General features: G+C 36.3%; 1 protein-coding gene across 1 annotated transcript in view; it reads left to right on the top strand.

Moving 5' to 3' along the window:
- Window positions 1–310: 310 nt before the first annotated feature.
- Window positions 311–17,260, top strand: part of LOC140156678 (protein DOP1A-like) — a 97,346-nt gene continuing 80,396 nt past the window's right edge. Inside the window, 2 exon segments of the mRNA XM_072179616.1 lie at window positions 311–404; window positions 10,606–10,867. Of these exon segments, the coding sequence (XP_072035717.1) occupies window positions 10,730–10,867 (138 nt within the window). The 5' untranslated portion in view covers window positions 311–404; window positions 10,606–10,729.

The raw sequence follows: 17,260 nt of genomic DNA, 5'->3' as shown, positions 1-17,260 counted from the left end.
GTCAAAACAGGTGACTGGGTCTGTAAACAGGCAAAAAAAAAAAAAAAAGTTATACTGCCCTCTCTTGACAATTCTTGCAATAGTTTTAAAATGAATAATTTTTTATTCTCTAAATCAGAAGTGTCTTATACTTAATAATAAATAACTTTAAATCAATCAAAGCAATTTTGAGTCTGTGTGGTAAAAACAACAGGAAAAAGAGATAAAAAGCTATCGCCTGTTTGGGATCTTTTGAGTTTGAAGGGTATTTTAGGTAAATCCAGTGTTTCCATTTTATTAGCGAAAATAAAAACACGAAACATCTGCGGAACTGGATAGCAAATTTACACGTAGCAAACAAAACAGAACAAAGATTGCACTGAAATTGGACATTATATCGCCTTAGTTTTGTTTTTTATTATAAGGTAAGATTGATTTAATGTATCTTTTATTGTTGGTCAGAAGAGTATACTCATAAGCCGTTGTGAAGACGATAAAAAACACGATTTAACTTCAGACCGATTTTTTTACCGGTGTGCAGAATTCTGCTCACCTGCTGTCATGGCTGTATTGTATTTGTATGAAAGGTGAATTCAAATTTGCCATCAAACCACATCATTTTATATATCAAATTAAAGCCCTTGAGTAAAGAAAGCCAAAACTAAAAACCGTTTTGTTATAGCACTTTCCGTAGCAAAGTTACATCTTGTCAAAGGTTGACTTTCTCCAAAAATATTCAGCCAACTTGTACGGTAATCAAAAACAAACAGCATGCTGCATCTCATGATCATGTGATAGAGCAGCTTTTCTATTTGGAACTGCTGTCAAAATCCCTCTAAAATTCCATGTGCGATTATAAATCTCATAGATCGCAAAAATAAATGAAATATTTGGGTCAAGGGAATAAGTGTCTTTGAAAAATCTGTTCTTTTAATTTTCTATGTAAAATATGTACCGGTCATGCCGGTAATGTATTGTGTTTGGGCTAGTACAAGGAACTTATACGATGTCCTTATTCACAAACTGATACTATCTGTCCATCCTATAAGACTGTTACCGTACGGCAATGTGGTGAAGGAATATTCCAGCACTATGGGATGAATGCATCATTGCTTAATTGGATCCAAAACTTCCTCACTAAAAGATCTCAACGGGTTGTCATTGATGGCCAGTCATCTGAATACGTCGATGTCACTTCAGGAGTCCCTCAGGGGACGGTCCTTGGGCCACTACTCTTCTTATCATTTATCAACGATATTCCATCTGGGATTTCATCTAAGCTTCGTCTCTTCGCGGATGATTGCCTTTTATATAGACCTGTGTCCAGCCTTAGCGATTGCGATCTTCTCCAACAAGACTTAAACCGTCTGGACCAGTGGTCATCCAAGTGGCAGATGAAGTTTAATGTGGACAAATGCCATATTCTGAGATTTTCCCTCCTTCGAAACAACACCATCAGTGAATACCACCTGGGAGGAAACCAGCTCTCATCAGTCAATGAATATCCTTACCTGGGCCTCACATTAACATCAAACCTTTCCTGGCAAGCGCATATATCGAACGCCACCAAAAAGGCAAATAAGATCTTAGGCCTGCTCAGACGCAACCTCAGAGGCTGTCCACAAAAACTCCGCAGCAAGCCTACATCTCTCTCGTCCGCCCTCATCTAGAGTACACCAGCACAGTATGGAATCCTCACACCAAAAAAGACACTGACAGACTTGAAATGGTTCAACGCCGTGCTGCAAGATTCGTCCTTTCAAGATACCATCATCGGGACAGCGTGTCATCTATGCTCCACGAACTGCAGTGGGAGTCCCTTGAGAACCGGCGCAAATCAGCATGCCTTATTCTGATGTTCAAAATCTTCACCAAGTCTGTGGCCATCAATGCAGATCATATCCTCATCCAGATGCCATCTTCAAACACCAGGTACTACCACCCTAACAAATTCCAGATCATTCCTGCTCGTATTCAACTCTACCAGTACGCCTTTTTCCCCAGAACAATCACCTGGTGGAATACCCTCCCCGCTTCAATCCTGACCTCTCCGTCAGTAGAGGCCTTTCGGGGAGCAGTCTCTAATGCCATGTAAAGGCATGTTCATTTTTTACTCGCACGACGACTGTCAACTTGTAAATAAAGCACCTAGCACATTGGACTTTGCACCGTGCATGAGCATGACCAGTTTCCTTGACACTACATCCTTACTTATGGATCCTGTCGAGTATCGTCGTAGAAGTAGAAGTAGAAGTACACAGTCAAGAATAGGCTCCATCATTTTTTATTATGATCCCTCCCAGTCTCCCGAAACATCAAAACATCAAAAGCGTTGCACTTATACTTACTTAAGACTGTCCTTTTTCACATAACGCAGACAAAGTAGGGCCAACTTGCCTAGAAATGGTCAAATTTTGGCAAGAAATATCTCTGTGTAATCCTATGTAAGTCCCATATCACATCGTTATCGGCGATCGAGGTTTTTCTTTTCTGAAGTTTGGTTGGTACCCACCAGCGTCATGCATGTGACGTGACACAGCTATAATAATCGACCGGGGATCGTTAAAACGTCAACAAATTTCAAAACACAGAAAGCAGTAAACTTAATGGCGAGCGGTCCGAATTTTGAGCCATACAAGTTTACGTGGTGAACTATGTTTGGGCCCCGGTTTGGACCAGTTTGGCTGACTAGCAAATGAGTTAACTGAGGTTTGCCTTTCATACCTATATTTATGCATTATATCATTCATGAAGGGTGGTGCAATAATTATGTGTACTCCGGGTGGTGAATTATGGGGGGGCAAAGATTTTTGGCAGGCCAAAGGGGGGAAGCATTTTTGGCAGGTCGAATCAAAAGGGGCAGGGGTCAAGCATTTTTGGCAGATGGCCCAACCATCTCTTCTCACAGAGAAGTTAACCCAAATTAATTCCTTGTAAGATACATAAATGAATGAAATGAATGAATGAAAATGAATGAATACATGGCCCTCCAGAGATTTTCCTTAATTGAACCCTCATATTGCACACACATACATGTAAGTGTGGCCCAACTTAACCCAAATTAATTCCTTGTGGGATACATAGAGAGTGAAAGAAATGAATGAAAAATGAATGAGTTAATCTGGGGCCCTCCAGGGAATTTCCCAAGCCATTTTGCACACACACACAAGTGTGGCCCAACTTCTCGCAGAGAAGTTAACCTTGTAAAATATGGGGCCCTCCAGGGAATTTCCCCAGCCTTTTGCACATGCACACGCAAGTGTGGTCCAACTTTTCTTCTCGCAGAGAAGTTAACCCAAATTAATTCCTTGTAAGATACGGGGCCCTCCAGGGAATTTCCCGGCACTTTTGTGCACATTCACAAGTATGGTCCGACTTCTCACAGAGAAGTTAACCCAAATTAATTTCTTGTAAGATACGGGGCCCTCTAGCCAGGGAATTTCTCAAGCCCTTTCCACATGCACAAAGTGTGGTCCAACTTCTTAAAAAGAAGTTACAGCAAATAAACCAGCAAGCTACGGAGCCCTTTTCCAGGGATTTCCGGAACCCCTAGATCTGTTTACCGAAAATGCGGCTCAGCCTCTCCAAGATAAGTTAATGTGAACTAATATTGAATCTACTCCCTGAAGGCTTGGTCAGCTAATGCCCTCTCTTGCCATGCCCAGAAGCTACCAATAAAAACACATTGCAATACCTTTTGGTATAATGTTCCTCTATTATATCCTCTATAATACCCCATGCGAAATGGGGGCCTTCCCAGCCAATTACTGACATGAAAATTTGTGGGTGTGGTGGGTGGGAAAAAGACATTTTCATCAAATCAAAAATCCAACATACTCCTTTGAGAATCAGAAAGGATATTTCTACTACAAAGATAATCATATAATTGGTTATGAACAGTTCTTTCAATAATCTTTGAAATAATTGGCAAGCCCTGGGCAAGACAGAAATCGGCCTGTAATTGCTTACGTTATTCTTATCGCCAGATTTAAAAATTGGAGTGACTTTGGCTTTCTTCCACTCATCAGGAAATTTGGAACTGTTTAAAAAAATGTTACAAATATGAGCAAGTGATTTTGACACATAAGGTGCAGCCAATTTGAGTAGTTTTACACTGAATTTATCTAAACCTGGTGACTTATTATTATCCATATTACATATTTGGTTATATACAAAATCATAGGATACAGAATAGAAACTAAAACTCTCACTATGGTTACATCGAAATATACTACTTTTCCCATCATTACATGGGCAGATGATATCAATATTATCAAATTGTTTACTACTTCTTAAATTCTTCACCTACTGAGGTGAAGAATTGATTTTGAGTCAGCAGTATCTTTACCTGTAGCAATATTACCATGACCATTTTGGCTTATAATGTTAGGCACATTTGGCTTATCCTTTTTACTTGGAATTACTTTTTTAAGTGTTTTCCATAACTTTTTGCTATCATGTACATTATCATTATCAGTAACTCACTTTCGGTATAAGCCCACCCCCTAGATGGGCAATTTAACTTCAAAAATGGGGTGGGCTTATAACCGGGAGGGGCTAGTAGTTGAATTTAAAAATAAGAAAAATCTTCCCCATTTGTACATGTGCCCAATGTATCAGTATTTTCACATTTATATTTTCTATCATTTTGTCAATTTTTTTTTAATTTTAAGTATGGAATGTTAATTTTTTAACTGATATTTTTAAATACTTGTTCTTAAATGTGAAAGAAAAGCATTGATATGAATTAAAAACTTAGCCAAAATGACTACTGGGCTTATAACCGAGTGCACCCTTGTTCCCTGAATGGTTTAAAAAATAGGGGGTGGGCTTATAGCCGAAGGTGGGCTTATACCCGAGTGGTTACGGTAATTTGCCCTTTCAAAGTGCTTCTTCTTCAAATAAAATTTCATATTATTAACTCTATTTCTAACTGACTTAGCCTTTTCCCAATCATCAGGGTCATTGGTTTTATGAGCCTTGGCATAAAAATAATCCCTATCCTTACACAATTTAAGGAAATTACTGTCTACCCATTCAGGGAGATGCCCCTTATATACGCTTAGTTTTAAAAGTGCATCTTTATCGCATGCTTCAAAACAATGATTGCCACTTAGATAAAGCGTCATCAACATCATCAATACAGTTTACTTGTTCCCAATCAATATTCTGAATTGTGTCCACAAAGTGTGATTCATCAAAAATTAGCCAGAGGGGTGTCAAAAATGGTCAAAAATAACCTTATTCTACAAAATCAGGGTGTCCATTTCCTATTCACTTAGACTTGTGCCAAGTCTTACAATTTTGTGACTACAAAGTACAATTGTAAGAAAACATGCAAAATTGCATGTTTTTGGCCCTTATTTCCAAAAATTGACCAAATATTAAAATTTTACTTTCATTGTCATTTAGGACTAACTAAAGGATTAGGATTTAGCTAAGTTTCATTTGGCAAAACAGGATAATATTTTTTTAATCCAAAAAAATTAGTTCTGTATTTTTCTGGAATGGGGAGTAGTATTGGAGAGCCCTACTGTTGCAATTTTACACAAAAATGAATGGTAAAAGTATTTAATTACAAATAATAAGGACCTCCCTCACCGAAGTTTTTTTTCTTTACTTGGCCTTAGTTTAATAGTGTACATTATAATTGTGCAAAATAAATTGAGGGCGTTCTGCTCAGCAAATGTTACAATAATATACTAAAGGATTTAGCCACATGTTTGAGCAAATGCAGTCAGTCACATGCGCAATCATACATGGATATGTGTTGATATATCTTGTGAAAGAGATTGATCTGTGGAAGAGGTGATGCATATTTTTGTTGTACTGTCAAAAAAATCTAAATGTCAAAAAAATTATGATTATTAGAGTTTGTTTAATGCCCGCCTCTCCAACCAATCACATGCAGCATACCTTTGTAGAATTTGATGGGAGAAAATTATTTTTTTTACTCTGAGGGGAAATAGTTTTTTCGTCTAATGTGGGCAACGTTTTTTCCTCGAAAAATTCCCATACACCCACCCATGGAAATCAAATGATGCACCTCTTAATAAACACAAGTCATTTTAAATAAGTTTTCTTTATTTTGGGAGAGACTGATTTTATACTAGAAGGTCTTCAGGAGAGACTAGCAAACTTTGATAGTGTGTCGGGTTTCCCAAGACGTGTTAAAGCCACATTGTAATTTGTAGTATTTCTTTTCCATAAATTTTAGCTTTTACTGTCAGAGATATGTCCCTGTTTAATTTTAAGCTGAACAACTGAGGTAAAGCAAAGAAAATTGGAATTTATTACCAGCGCTGACCAATGCATGTCACTTCATTGGTTGTGCTACAGCACTGCCCTTTGGTGTGCATTTGCCTGTTCCTCATGCCATGTACAATGTACGTACATGTGTTATGAACATTGCGTACATACATGCGTTCACCTAATATATTCTGTCGTAATGATTAAACGATGGTTCCTGCGTTTTATTCAAACTCAGATTTTAACAAAACTACAGCACCTAGAGACTAGAGTCTTGATTTTTGTAGGGCATGATAGTTTAAAAAAAATAAAGTACATGATAATTGTGTAAAAACAGAATTTTGACAAATATTAGGGCGTCCACCTCAGCAAATGTTACAATATGGCTTTAAATACAAGGACAACCTGAATCGTTCGCTTTTCTCGCCTTGTGCTCGGACGCTTCACTCTTCCCTGATTGTGGGAAGAAAGGAAGCTGCCAATAGGACATGAGGGAGTTAGGCTACCTACACAGGTAATTCCTAGAGAAAATGTCATAGTCTTGATTACAATCAGATAATGAACGAACAGGTGGCATTAGTTTATGAAGATTCACCAATATTTGCATGTAGGCCTAATTCTTCCATTCAATATATTTCTAATTGCTTTATTTGCTTCAAAACGTTTCAGTGCAAAATATAATTGTTGTCACTACAATGATATTCAAGCCCACCTTGGTTATTACTAGCTGCCACACCTAGATGTCAAAAGTCTTACACAAAAGTATTAAACAAAAAGCATGTGTATTATTATATGTGGCAGAGGGACAGTCCACGGTCATATTTTGTTCCCAATAAAATGTTATTTTGCTAATTATGAGTTGACCATATCATGTCTTACGGACATCTTGATTTAATATTTTGTCTCAAATCCTCCGCGCACATATAGTAATTTTATCGCCTGCTTTTTGCATCTCATACCTACTGGATTGAATTAAATTTCAGTTTTTTCCCGCTGTTTTATTTCTTTCCAAATCCACCACACAAAAATCTCACTTCTGACATCATCCGATGCCAAAATAGCCTATATCGTAAATCTAATTAAAATTCTTCATCTTTACCACATTGAAACCTCCTTTAGAGATGAAAAGGTGGTCTATTCTTGTCAAAAAGCTCGTCCCACAGTATAAAAAAAATTAAAGTAAAAACAAAACCCTGATTTTAAACTTGGGAAGGGCTTTGAGTCAAACTATTAAATTAACCCCCTGGACCCAACTGGTCATCTTACAGCATTTGTGATTGGTTGTATGGTTGATAACTTGAAATGCTCATGTCAATTGCCAATTATGATTAGGCTTTAAACTATTTGTGGATAAACTTGCGTTTGCAGATAAACTTGCGTTTGCAGATGATCTTATTAATACCCTCCTTGATTGGTTCAAAATTGGACACAATATTCATTTTGGCCAATGGGCAGGTAGTTCTCATGGGTTTTAAAGATGGCCTTATAGAATAATATTACAGGTGTATTGTTTAGAGCATGCACAATGAATTTATAATGAGTTAAGGGGGTACTACACCCCTACCCAATTTTGTGCCAATTTTTGCATTTTTCTCAAAAATTATAGCGCATTGGTGACAAGTAAGATATGTATATTATAGGGCAAGGAATAAAACTACTGCAATGGAAATTTTATTTCAGCACAGACAACAGTTGTGGAGTTACAGTCAAAAATGAGGGAAAACCAATATTTGATCAATAAATCAATAACTACTAGCCTTGAGTTGCTGAATTTACAGTGCAGTAGTTGTAGTTTTTGCCCCTATAATATACATATCTTACCTGTCACCAATGCGCTATAATTTGTGAGAAAAATGCAAAAATAGGCACAAAATTGGGTAGGGGTGTAGTACCCCCTTAAAACTTGTATTGTGTATATTTATATCTGACTGACAGCTGTCACTTGTAGTCTAAACAGCATATAGTGCGAAGCCACATGTTAGTTTTAATTTTTCAATTTGACATTTCTTGCTTTACTTTGTTGCTTGCTTGTGAATTATTGTGTGTAGCATAAAGTTATTAGTATTTGCACAAAAACTGAGCTGATTTTACCAATAATTGATCATGCCAAACATGGTATCAGTTTAAGACATCTGATATCACACCACTCCACGCCATACATAAATTCTGCCAGTCACATTGGCGGAGGCGGGGTTCGAACTCACGGCGGCGGACTGCTTTGGATACACTATGAACCCAGCGCCTTAGACCACTCGGCTACTTGTCTTGTTGGAATTCATTTGATACTTATTTGAAGATATAATCGCAACTTCAACATAGGCCTACCACGTGACAAGCAAAGGCAGAAAACGTACCATATTTTGGAATTTTATTTGCCTAAAAACATTTATATGTATTATTAGCGCTCAATTATTGTTAACTGCGTGTTTTATACAAAAAAAATCCAACGATAAACATGATAACTGGGCGTCTATATGGACAATACATTATATCGATTTTGACACATGCTTGTGTCTCAGTACATTTCCATGGTCAGTAAAATACTATAGAGGAAAACCTATCATTTTCTTGTATACACGTTCGATGTTTTGATCAAGTATGTGAATATTCGACATTAGACCCAAAATGTTTTTTCAGGAAATAAAAGATTAGATTACCATAAAAACGAAACGGTAATCTTTCGTTGGGTCTAATGTAATATTCACATAGGATTTTCAACATTTTTTCTATCCTTATTCTTGCTCAATTAAAAAAATATTTTGGCGTATATAAAATTGAAATAAAATTCTCTGCCTCATATAAAAAAACGACATCAAATGTGCCACAATTGGGTATCACAAATCGTTATATATGATGTGCAGTTAATATTCATATTTTCTTTTATACAGAGGATGCTTCAGTTTTGACAGGAAAAATATTTTCTTGAAAACCCTCTCACTCGGTTATTTTAAAAAGGTAACCACGCTTCCCTAGAATGTGCAATAAATTAGCATTAAAATTTTTCTTATTTTAACAGCAAGCGTTTCTAGAATGTATTATGGCGAAATGTGGTGTAATCTGATATTATGTACTCAAAGAATAGTTCTCAGTTGAAGGTTCAATTCTCCCATCAGATGAAACTGTTATGTTCATGCATATGTTATGTAACCATACAGCATTGTTAGCTCATAGCTGTATGTCAGTTACCTATTCCACAACATGCTCATCTATATGGGCACAGTTCTTTAACCCCAATATATTTGTACATACATTGAATGACCATTGAAAATTTGAGTACAAAACTCATACTCTGCAGCATGAAGTCAAATTTAATCTCTGATTGTTTATCTGAGGTTATTGAACTATGCCATTAGGATGAGGCTATTGTGGTCCATAGTGCTAGTATTAGTAAACATGGTAAATGCAGGTAGAAATAATTGGTAAAAATTTACTATAATTAAATTGCAGTCCTGACAGTGTGTATGTTAATGTACTTATTCACATGAATATTGTACACACCTGCAACCTGTAATTGCTGCCAAGCGTGGGCTATCTACAGAACTATACAAATGAGGATGACATTGACAAGGAAAAGGTGGAAGCACTACAATTTTTCATTTTTTTAAAGGATGTTTACCCCAGATCTCAAGAAGGAAAAGGGGTACTGAACTAGTTTTGGTCTCATTTTGCTGATCTAGCTAAAATAGTGGAAAGTAAAACCTTTCCACTTTATTGCAATTCAAATGACAAGTTTCGATGAAATTTATTTGTGACCGTACAGCATTGTACGAATGAGCCGTAAATGTCCTCAATTGTATTCTGAGTTACAGTGTAAAATGGGCATGAAGGTCGTATTCATAGGTACCTCAATTTGGTGCTACGTGTACCTCATTTAATGAGATACACGTAGCACCAAATTGAAATACCTATGAATATGACCTTCATGCCCATTTTACACTGTAACTCAGAATACAATTGAGGACATTTACGGCTCATTCGTGCTGTACGGTCACATTTTGTAATTTTGACCTCTGTTTATGAAATTTTTGATATTTGACCTATTTGACCTTATCACTCCTGAACTATTAAGCACCATAGAAAAATATGACAATTGACTTTTTTTATTCTGTCGATGAGAGGAACAATTTGAGATACATTACAACATGGTGGGACTATTTTACAGTTTTACTCCCACAATGACCTTCGACCCCACGTGGGAACCACAGGGGCCATAGAAAAAAATGGAACCAATCAAATTGTTAGCATTTCAGGTTTAAGAATTCCAAAAAACATTGGGTTCCACTAATGTAGGAATATGAAATCCCAAACCCATAGCGCCTTGTACTGCTGGCTGTTTACGCTAACTATGTACATGTTCTTTAATTTATTTTTCTCCAGCTGGCCACAATTTTCGGGTAGGAGGCTGGTAGTAGCATCCAGCCAGCATCATCTACTTCCAACCATCAGAAAGGAGGCTGGTAGCTACATGTAGCATCCAGCCACACCATCTCTACTACCAACCATGAACTTAGATGAGGTAGAGTTACAATCTGATCCCAAATACAAGAATTATGTGACTGCTGTGGAGAAAGCGCTGAAGGGATTTGAATACTCAAGTGAATGGGCTGATCTAATCTCAGCTCTTGGCAAACTCAACAAGGTAAGAAGGGAGGGATGGGCTCTCTCTTGACCAGTGCTTTTTTGTGCGTTTCAAACAGATTAAACTGTAAGGTCGGAACTTTGCCTTGTTTGAGTGTCACTTATTGAGGGCAAACTTTGTTTGTTTCTGCACATTTCTTTCTTCCTTTCTTTTTCCTTCCTTCCTTCCTTCCTTCCTTCCTTCCTTCCTTCTTTCTTTCTTTTTCTTCCTTCCTTCCTTCTGTCCTTCCTTCTGTCCTTCCTTCATTCTTCCTTCCTTCCTTATTCCATCTTTCTTTCTTTCTTTCTTTCTTATCATAACTCTTTCTTTCCCCTTTTCAGGTTGTTACAGATTCAGAAAAGCTACCAGTGTTTCTTTAAATATTATTGCATCAATCTGGACAAGCATTCTTTCTCATTGCATTAATCTAGACAAGCATTTGGTAGTGAGCAGGTTATTTAATCAATGTGTAATCAATATTATGGTACACATGTGATGTTTTTATCATAACCTGATAAGATAAGCTGACATCATCTATTACTTCAGGGCTACCAAACCCGTGATTTGATAGCACTTTCTTTCTTTCTTTAAAAATTCCCCGGAAAAATTCTTTATTAGTGTCTTTTAAATTCTTTATTAGTGTCTTTCCTTTTCTATCTCTTTCCTTCTTTCTCATTTCTCTCCTCTTCATTCATTCATTTTCTTCCTTTATCATAACTCTTTCTTTCCACTTTTCATGTAGTTACGGATTCAGAAAAGCTACCAGTGTTTCTTTAAATATTATTGCATCAATCTGGACAAGCATTTGGTAGTGAGCAGGTTATTGAATAAATGTGTAATCAATATTATGGTACACATGTGATATTTAATCATAACCTGGTTAGATACAAGCTGACATCATCTATTACTTCAACGCTACCAAACCTCGATTTGGTAGCACTGGTTAAAAGAAAAATGTTGTGATTTTTTCCCGGTTATTTGACCTGCAATTCAGACTAAAAATCTTATTTCTTTTTGTAAATAACTTTACAAGTGTGCTCATTTGCAACAGTTTCAAAATTGTTGTGTTGATTTTTTGATACAAAATCACAGCTTATTTACAATGTATGAATTTTGTTTTGAATCAATCAAAAATGGTAACATTTGAATTTGTGTTTTAAACAATCTGAGAAATATGATTTGCACAACATAAATTTTACTTGGTATGGTGATAATATATGATGGCCTGATTTGCTGTATACATGTAGGTATGTCATGTTATTTGCATGCATATTTATATTAAAAATTTACAAACCTTTAAATTTGTTATTTACATGCCTTTGTGTTGGGGCCACAATTACGAAACATATAATTCTACTTAAAATAGCCCTGTGCCCAAAGTGGGTAATTTTTTTTTTTACATAATTCATATAAAAATACCATATGGAATATCATGTGAACTGTAGTTCATAGTTGGCATTATTACAGCTCTGAAGACTGACTGATTGAAAGGATGAGTTCAAATTTTATTTGCTCTATATTAAATTTTATGTGTGTGCTCTATGTGTGCCCATACTTGTATGTCTACCATTTGAGTTAATATTTTCATACCGTATGGTGCCATAAGCAAATATGATAGAGTTTATTTTCAAGTGAATCTGATGATATTAAACTGCACCTGATTGAAATTTTGATGTGAAATGCCAGCAAATTTTCAATAATTCGTAAGGCTTCATTAATTAAATTAATTTATAAACAATTGTTTTATTCTAAAAAATTATGCTTCTAATACTGGGACTTGCTACATGCAAAATTCCTGTGAATAGATTTCAAGGCACTGTTGGAGAGTGCAAAATAGCAAATTAAAGGCCTATTCAGTAATTTCAAAAAATCACAAAAAATCAGCAAAATATTTACACCTTTGTTAGTAGCATATAGATAAATGGTTCAGGGTGATACAATACTACCCTCCAGTTGTTAACCACTTCATGGGGCAGATTACCTGGGAAGTGCCACTATATTGCTGTAAAACTTTTGACAAGAACGTGCTTCCGCGATTTTGGCAAGGTGGTCCTAGTAAACGGGTAATTCCACCAGGTTGGGACACAGTGCATTAATCAAGTGTTAATGGACTATATCATTAAAAGTATCATTACATTTGAATCCACTGTTTAATATAGCATTCATCTAAGGGTGTGCAAGTGTTTTAGAACGTTTGAAATTATGTAAGTTATAATTTAACAAAAATATGATCAAAAATTTCTCATTTTGACCATGACATTGACACAGTGTTACGTCTGCATTTCTCTTTTTACATTTTTCCAACACTTAAATATATAAATATGCAAATTAATAATGTGTACTAAATTGCAATGCACACAGTGCAACTAGAAATACCTTTATAATGGTAGTCAGTGCCCAAATTACAGCAGAAATGGCAAGAAATAGAATTTTTTTAATGCAGACGTAACATTGACACCACAACCACACTCACATTTTTAATTTCTGCTGTTTCTGCTGTATTTTGAGACTGACTACCACAACTAAAGCATTTCTTGTTGCAGTGTGTATGTTGTGAATTGTACACATAGTGATTTTGCATATAACTATTTACTTAGGTCTTGAAATGCTAGGAAAGAAAATGAGGATTTTCCATGTAACACCTTGTCAATATTAAATGTTACGTCAAACTTCCTTACTTTGCAACACCTAAATAAGTAATGTGAAATAACTATATGTACTATCTAAAAGACAAATGGCAACACAAAAAAAAAAAATTGTTACGGGAGTCGGTATTCAAATACAGCAGAAACAGCAAGAATAGAAAAGTGTGAATGCAGACGTACCGTTGACACAGTGTCAATGTTACGTCTGCACTCAGGGGTAGCATTAATTAAGGCCCGAAAGTCGGGGGTTTGTTTTCCCGTGTTTTTCACTCCCGAGCTTGCAGAAAATCCAAATGCATGGGGTGAAAATTAAATCTCGGGGGTGAAAAATATTTTGCAGTGTAGTCAGGGGTAGGAGTAAGGTCCAAAAGTAGAGGGTCAGAGTTCACCCCGAGCTTGCACATATTCCCAACCCAGAGGGTGAAAAATTAACATAACGCTACCCCTGTCTGCACTCACACTTTTCTATTTCTTGCTGTTTCTGCTGTATTTAGGCAATAACTGCAATCATAAAGGTGTTTCTAGTTGCATTGTGTGTTTTGCAATTAAGTGCACATCATTAATTTGCATATGTAAGTGTTGGAAAAATATAAAAAAGTAAACTGCAGACGTAACATTGACACCGTGTCAATGTTACAGCAAAATGAGACATTTTTATGCCTCCACCGCGAGTTATGCCTCCACCGCGAGGCATACTGTTTTTGCAATGTCCGTCCTTCCGTCCTCCGTGCTTCCGTCCATCCGTCCTTCCGTCCGGAGGCTATATCTCGGGCATGGATGGGCGGATTAACTTCAGATTTTCAGGATAGGTGGGTCATGGTCAAAAACACTGGCTACTTTTTTTTTGGGTGAGGTTCAAGGTCATCTACTGAGATAAAAGGTCATTTGAGGTCAAGGGGCCCATTTTCCTTATTTACCTCTTTTCTCAGAGACTAGGGTCGCATACGTTCCTCAAACTTGGTGGGTGGGTGCATCTTGACCCCAGACAGAACAAGTTTGTATTGGTTAGTGGGTCAAGGTCTCCTGAGGTCATGCAGGGGTCATTTGAGGTCAAATGAGCAAAAATAGTCATATGGTTATGAAACGTGGTAGGTACAGTCAACATTTAGAGCCAAATTTTTGGAAGGGCATTTTGGGGTCATCTGGGGTCACCCAGGGGTCATCTGAGGTCAAATTAGTAAATACTGTCGTATGGGCATGAAACTTGGTGGGTACAGTCAACATTTAGAGCCTAATTTTTTGAAGGTCATTTTGGGGTCATCCAGGGTCACCCAGGGGTCATCTTAGGTCAAATTAGTAAATATTATCATATGGCCATGAAATTTGATGGGTACAGTCAATATTCAGAGCCAAATTTTTGAAAGGTCATTTCAGGGTCATCTGAGGTCATCCAGGGGTCATCTGAGGTCAAATTAGTAAAAACTGTCATATGGGCGTGAAACTTGGTGGGTACAGTCAACATTTAGAGCCAAATTTTTGGAAGGTCATTTTGGGGTCACCAGGGGTCATCTGAGGTCAAATTAGTAAAAACTATCCTATGGGCATGAAACTTGGTGGGCACAGTCAACATTTAGAGCCAAATTTTTGGAAGAGTCATTGGAAGGTTGTTTTGGGGTCATCCAGGTGTTGTCCAAGGTCAAATTCTGTCTCCTCTTTTAGGCCACATCACACCCTTTGGTGGAGGCATCACGGTCGACGCTGTGCGTCGAAAACCGCGACATCCGAGAACCGCGGTCCATCTAGTTGATCATATTTTTGGTAAATTATGACTTATGATAATTTAAAACCTTCTAAAACACTTGTACACCCTCAAATTAATGTTACATTAAACAATTGATTCAATTGTAATGATACTTTTAATGATATGGTCCATGTAACACACTGTATCCCAACCTGGTGGAATGACCCAAACCTGAGACGAATATAGTTATATTTATGATGCATATTTCAGGGATTTGTAAAATGAGTACAAAATCACAACAACTTTTTTTCTGTCTCAAAGCGTTAAATTTCTTATTTTACCATTTGTTTTTATGTCTGTGGAATGCAAGAGATGGTTTCACAAACTGTAGGTGTCCACCAATAATACATGAAAATGAATTCTTATACCAGCATAGAATTTCACTCTCTGTGTCTGTCTGCTGCAGTAATCCCTGGAAATACTGCTGTTCAGAAATCAAATCACATGTGGACGTACCCAGATGTAAGAGAGTTTTAAAGGTACATAAACAATTGAATAAATTAAGAATAAATTAAAATAATACCAAGGATTTTCTCTGACTTAATTTTTAATCTATCAAGTATATGGTAAAAATGAAACTGATAGGCCTAATATTTTGTAATGTGATATCAACCAATGTTTTGTTAGTCTCATTTGATGGCTAATTTTCCATGAACTTGATGAGGAAATAAAAAATAAAAAAAGTAAACTCTTGTCACATACATGTATAATAAATTTGCTATGCATTGTACTTTAAAACAAATGAAGTGAACTAACAAACTACTGAAGGATTCAGAAAATTTTACTTTTAAAAAAAATACTGTAGAAGTGGAAATTTAATTTGCAATTTTTCATGCCTTTTCCTATTTTGCCAATTTTCATTTGTTTTTCAATTGACGATTCAAAGCTCCCTTTACGTTTTACCTAATATATTTGCGTGTTGTTATTTTCAAACAACAAAACCGCACCAGAGAAAAGGTTTTCTCTTCTTCTTTCTTTCTTCTTTCTTTCTTTCCTTTCCCCTTACCAAAAGCAACTGGGGCATTAGAGTTAATAACACCTTAATTTTCCTACAATTAAATTTGATAAAATTCCTTACAAGCTACATATGTGGTCAATTCCAGCGAAAGCGGGACAAAATTCTCTCTATGTTAACTTTCCACTTTAAAATGTTATTAATAAAGGAAATCACGTTATTGGTGGAGCATATCATGTCACGTCCAATGTGCTCTCTTTATGCATATAGGCCTTTACTAGCAAGTTATTCCAGGGGACAAGTTATGATGGCTTAAATGAATTGGCGTTACCCACGAATTCAAAGATAAAGCACCATATATGTCATTTAATGTCCTTCAATCAAAATGAAATTATTACCGTTAGAAAGACGTTTGCATGATCTCTCATAATATGTAAAACGATTGAATTCCACCAAAGTTTGTGGACTCTGGAGGCCATTAAGTCAATTTGGCTAATAATTTTGTTACCCGCGTATCAAAAATTAAATGATCGTTCTGAAAAATGTTAAGTGAATATGCCATAAATGACTATATCATGAAACGAAGGTTCGTTCTATAATTCTGAGGTGCAAGTGATTATTTTATGCAAATACGTTTTACCCATAAAATTCCATAAAATCAAATTTGACGTTACCCACGTATCAACTGTTACCCACGAGTCCAGCAAATATAATTGCCATAACTTAAATTAACATTTAATGACTTTGGACACTGAATTTAGTTTGACAAGCGCTTAAAATTGTAAATCGTAAAAATCTACGACGGTTTAAACTTTTGTTACCCACGAATCCCGAATAGATGCTAACCTTGAAAAACAAGGAGATTGTTTATTTTAAGTTTAAATCAGCATATATTCAAGCCATGGGTATGCTATAATTTTTACAGTACTTACAGTTTATGCACCTAAGAAGCATAAACCCCAAACGGTACTATAGTACTTATAGCTTTACCCACTTAATTTGGCGTTACCCACGAATCCAAGGATTTACTCGTAAATTATATGTTTCTTATGCATCTTAACATTTTGAAAACA

The sequence above is a fragment of the Amphiura filiformis genome, chromosome 7, assembly GCF_039555335.1.
Source record: "Amphiura filiformis chromosome 7, Afil_fr2py, whole genome shotgun sequence".
Taxonomy (NCBI): domain Eukaryota; kingdom Metazoa; phylum Echinodermata; class Ophiuroidea; order Amphilepidida; family Amphiuridae; genus Amphiura; species Amphiura filiformis.
The sequence above is the reverse complement of the archived record's forward strand: the minus strand, read 5'-3'. Positions and strand labels throughout refer to the sequence as shown.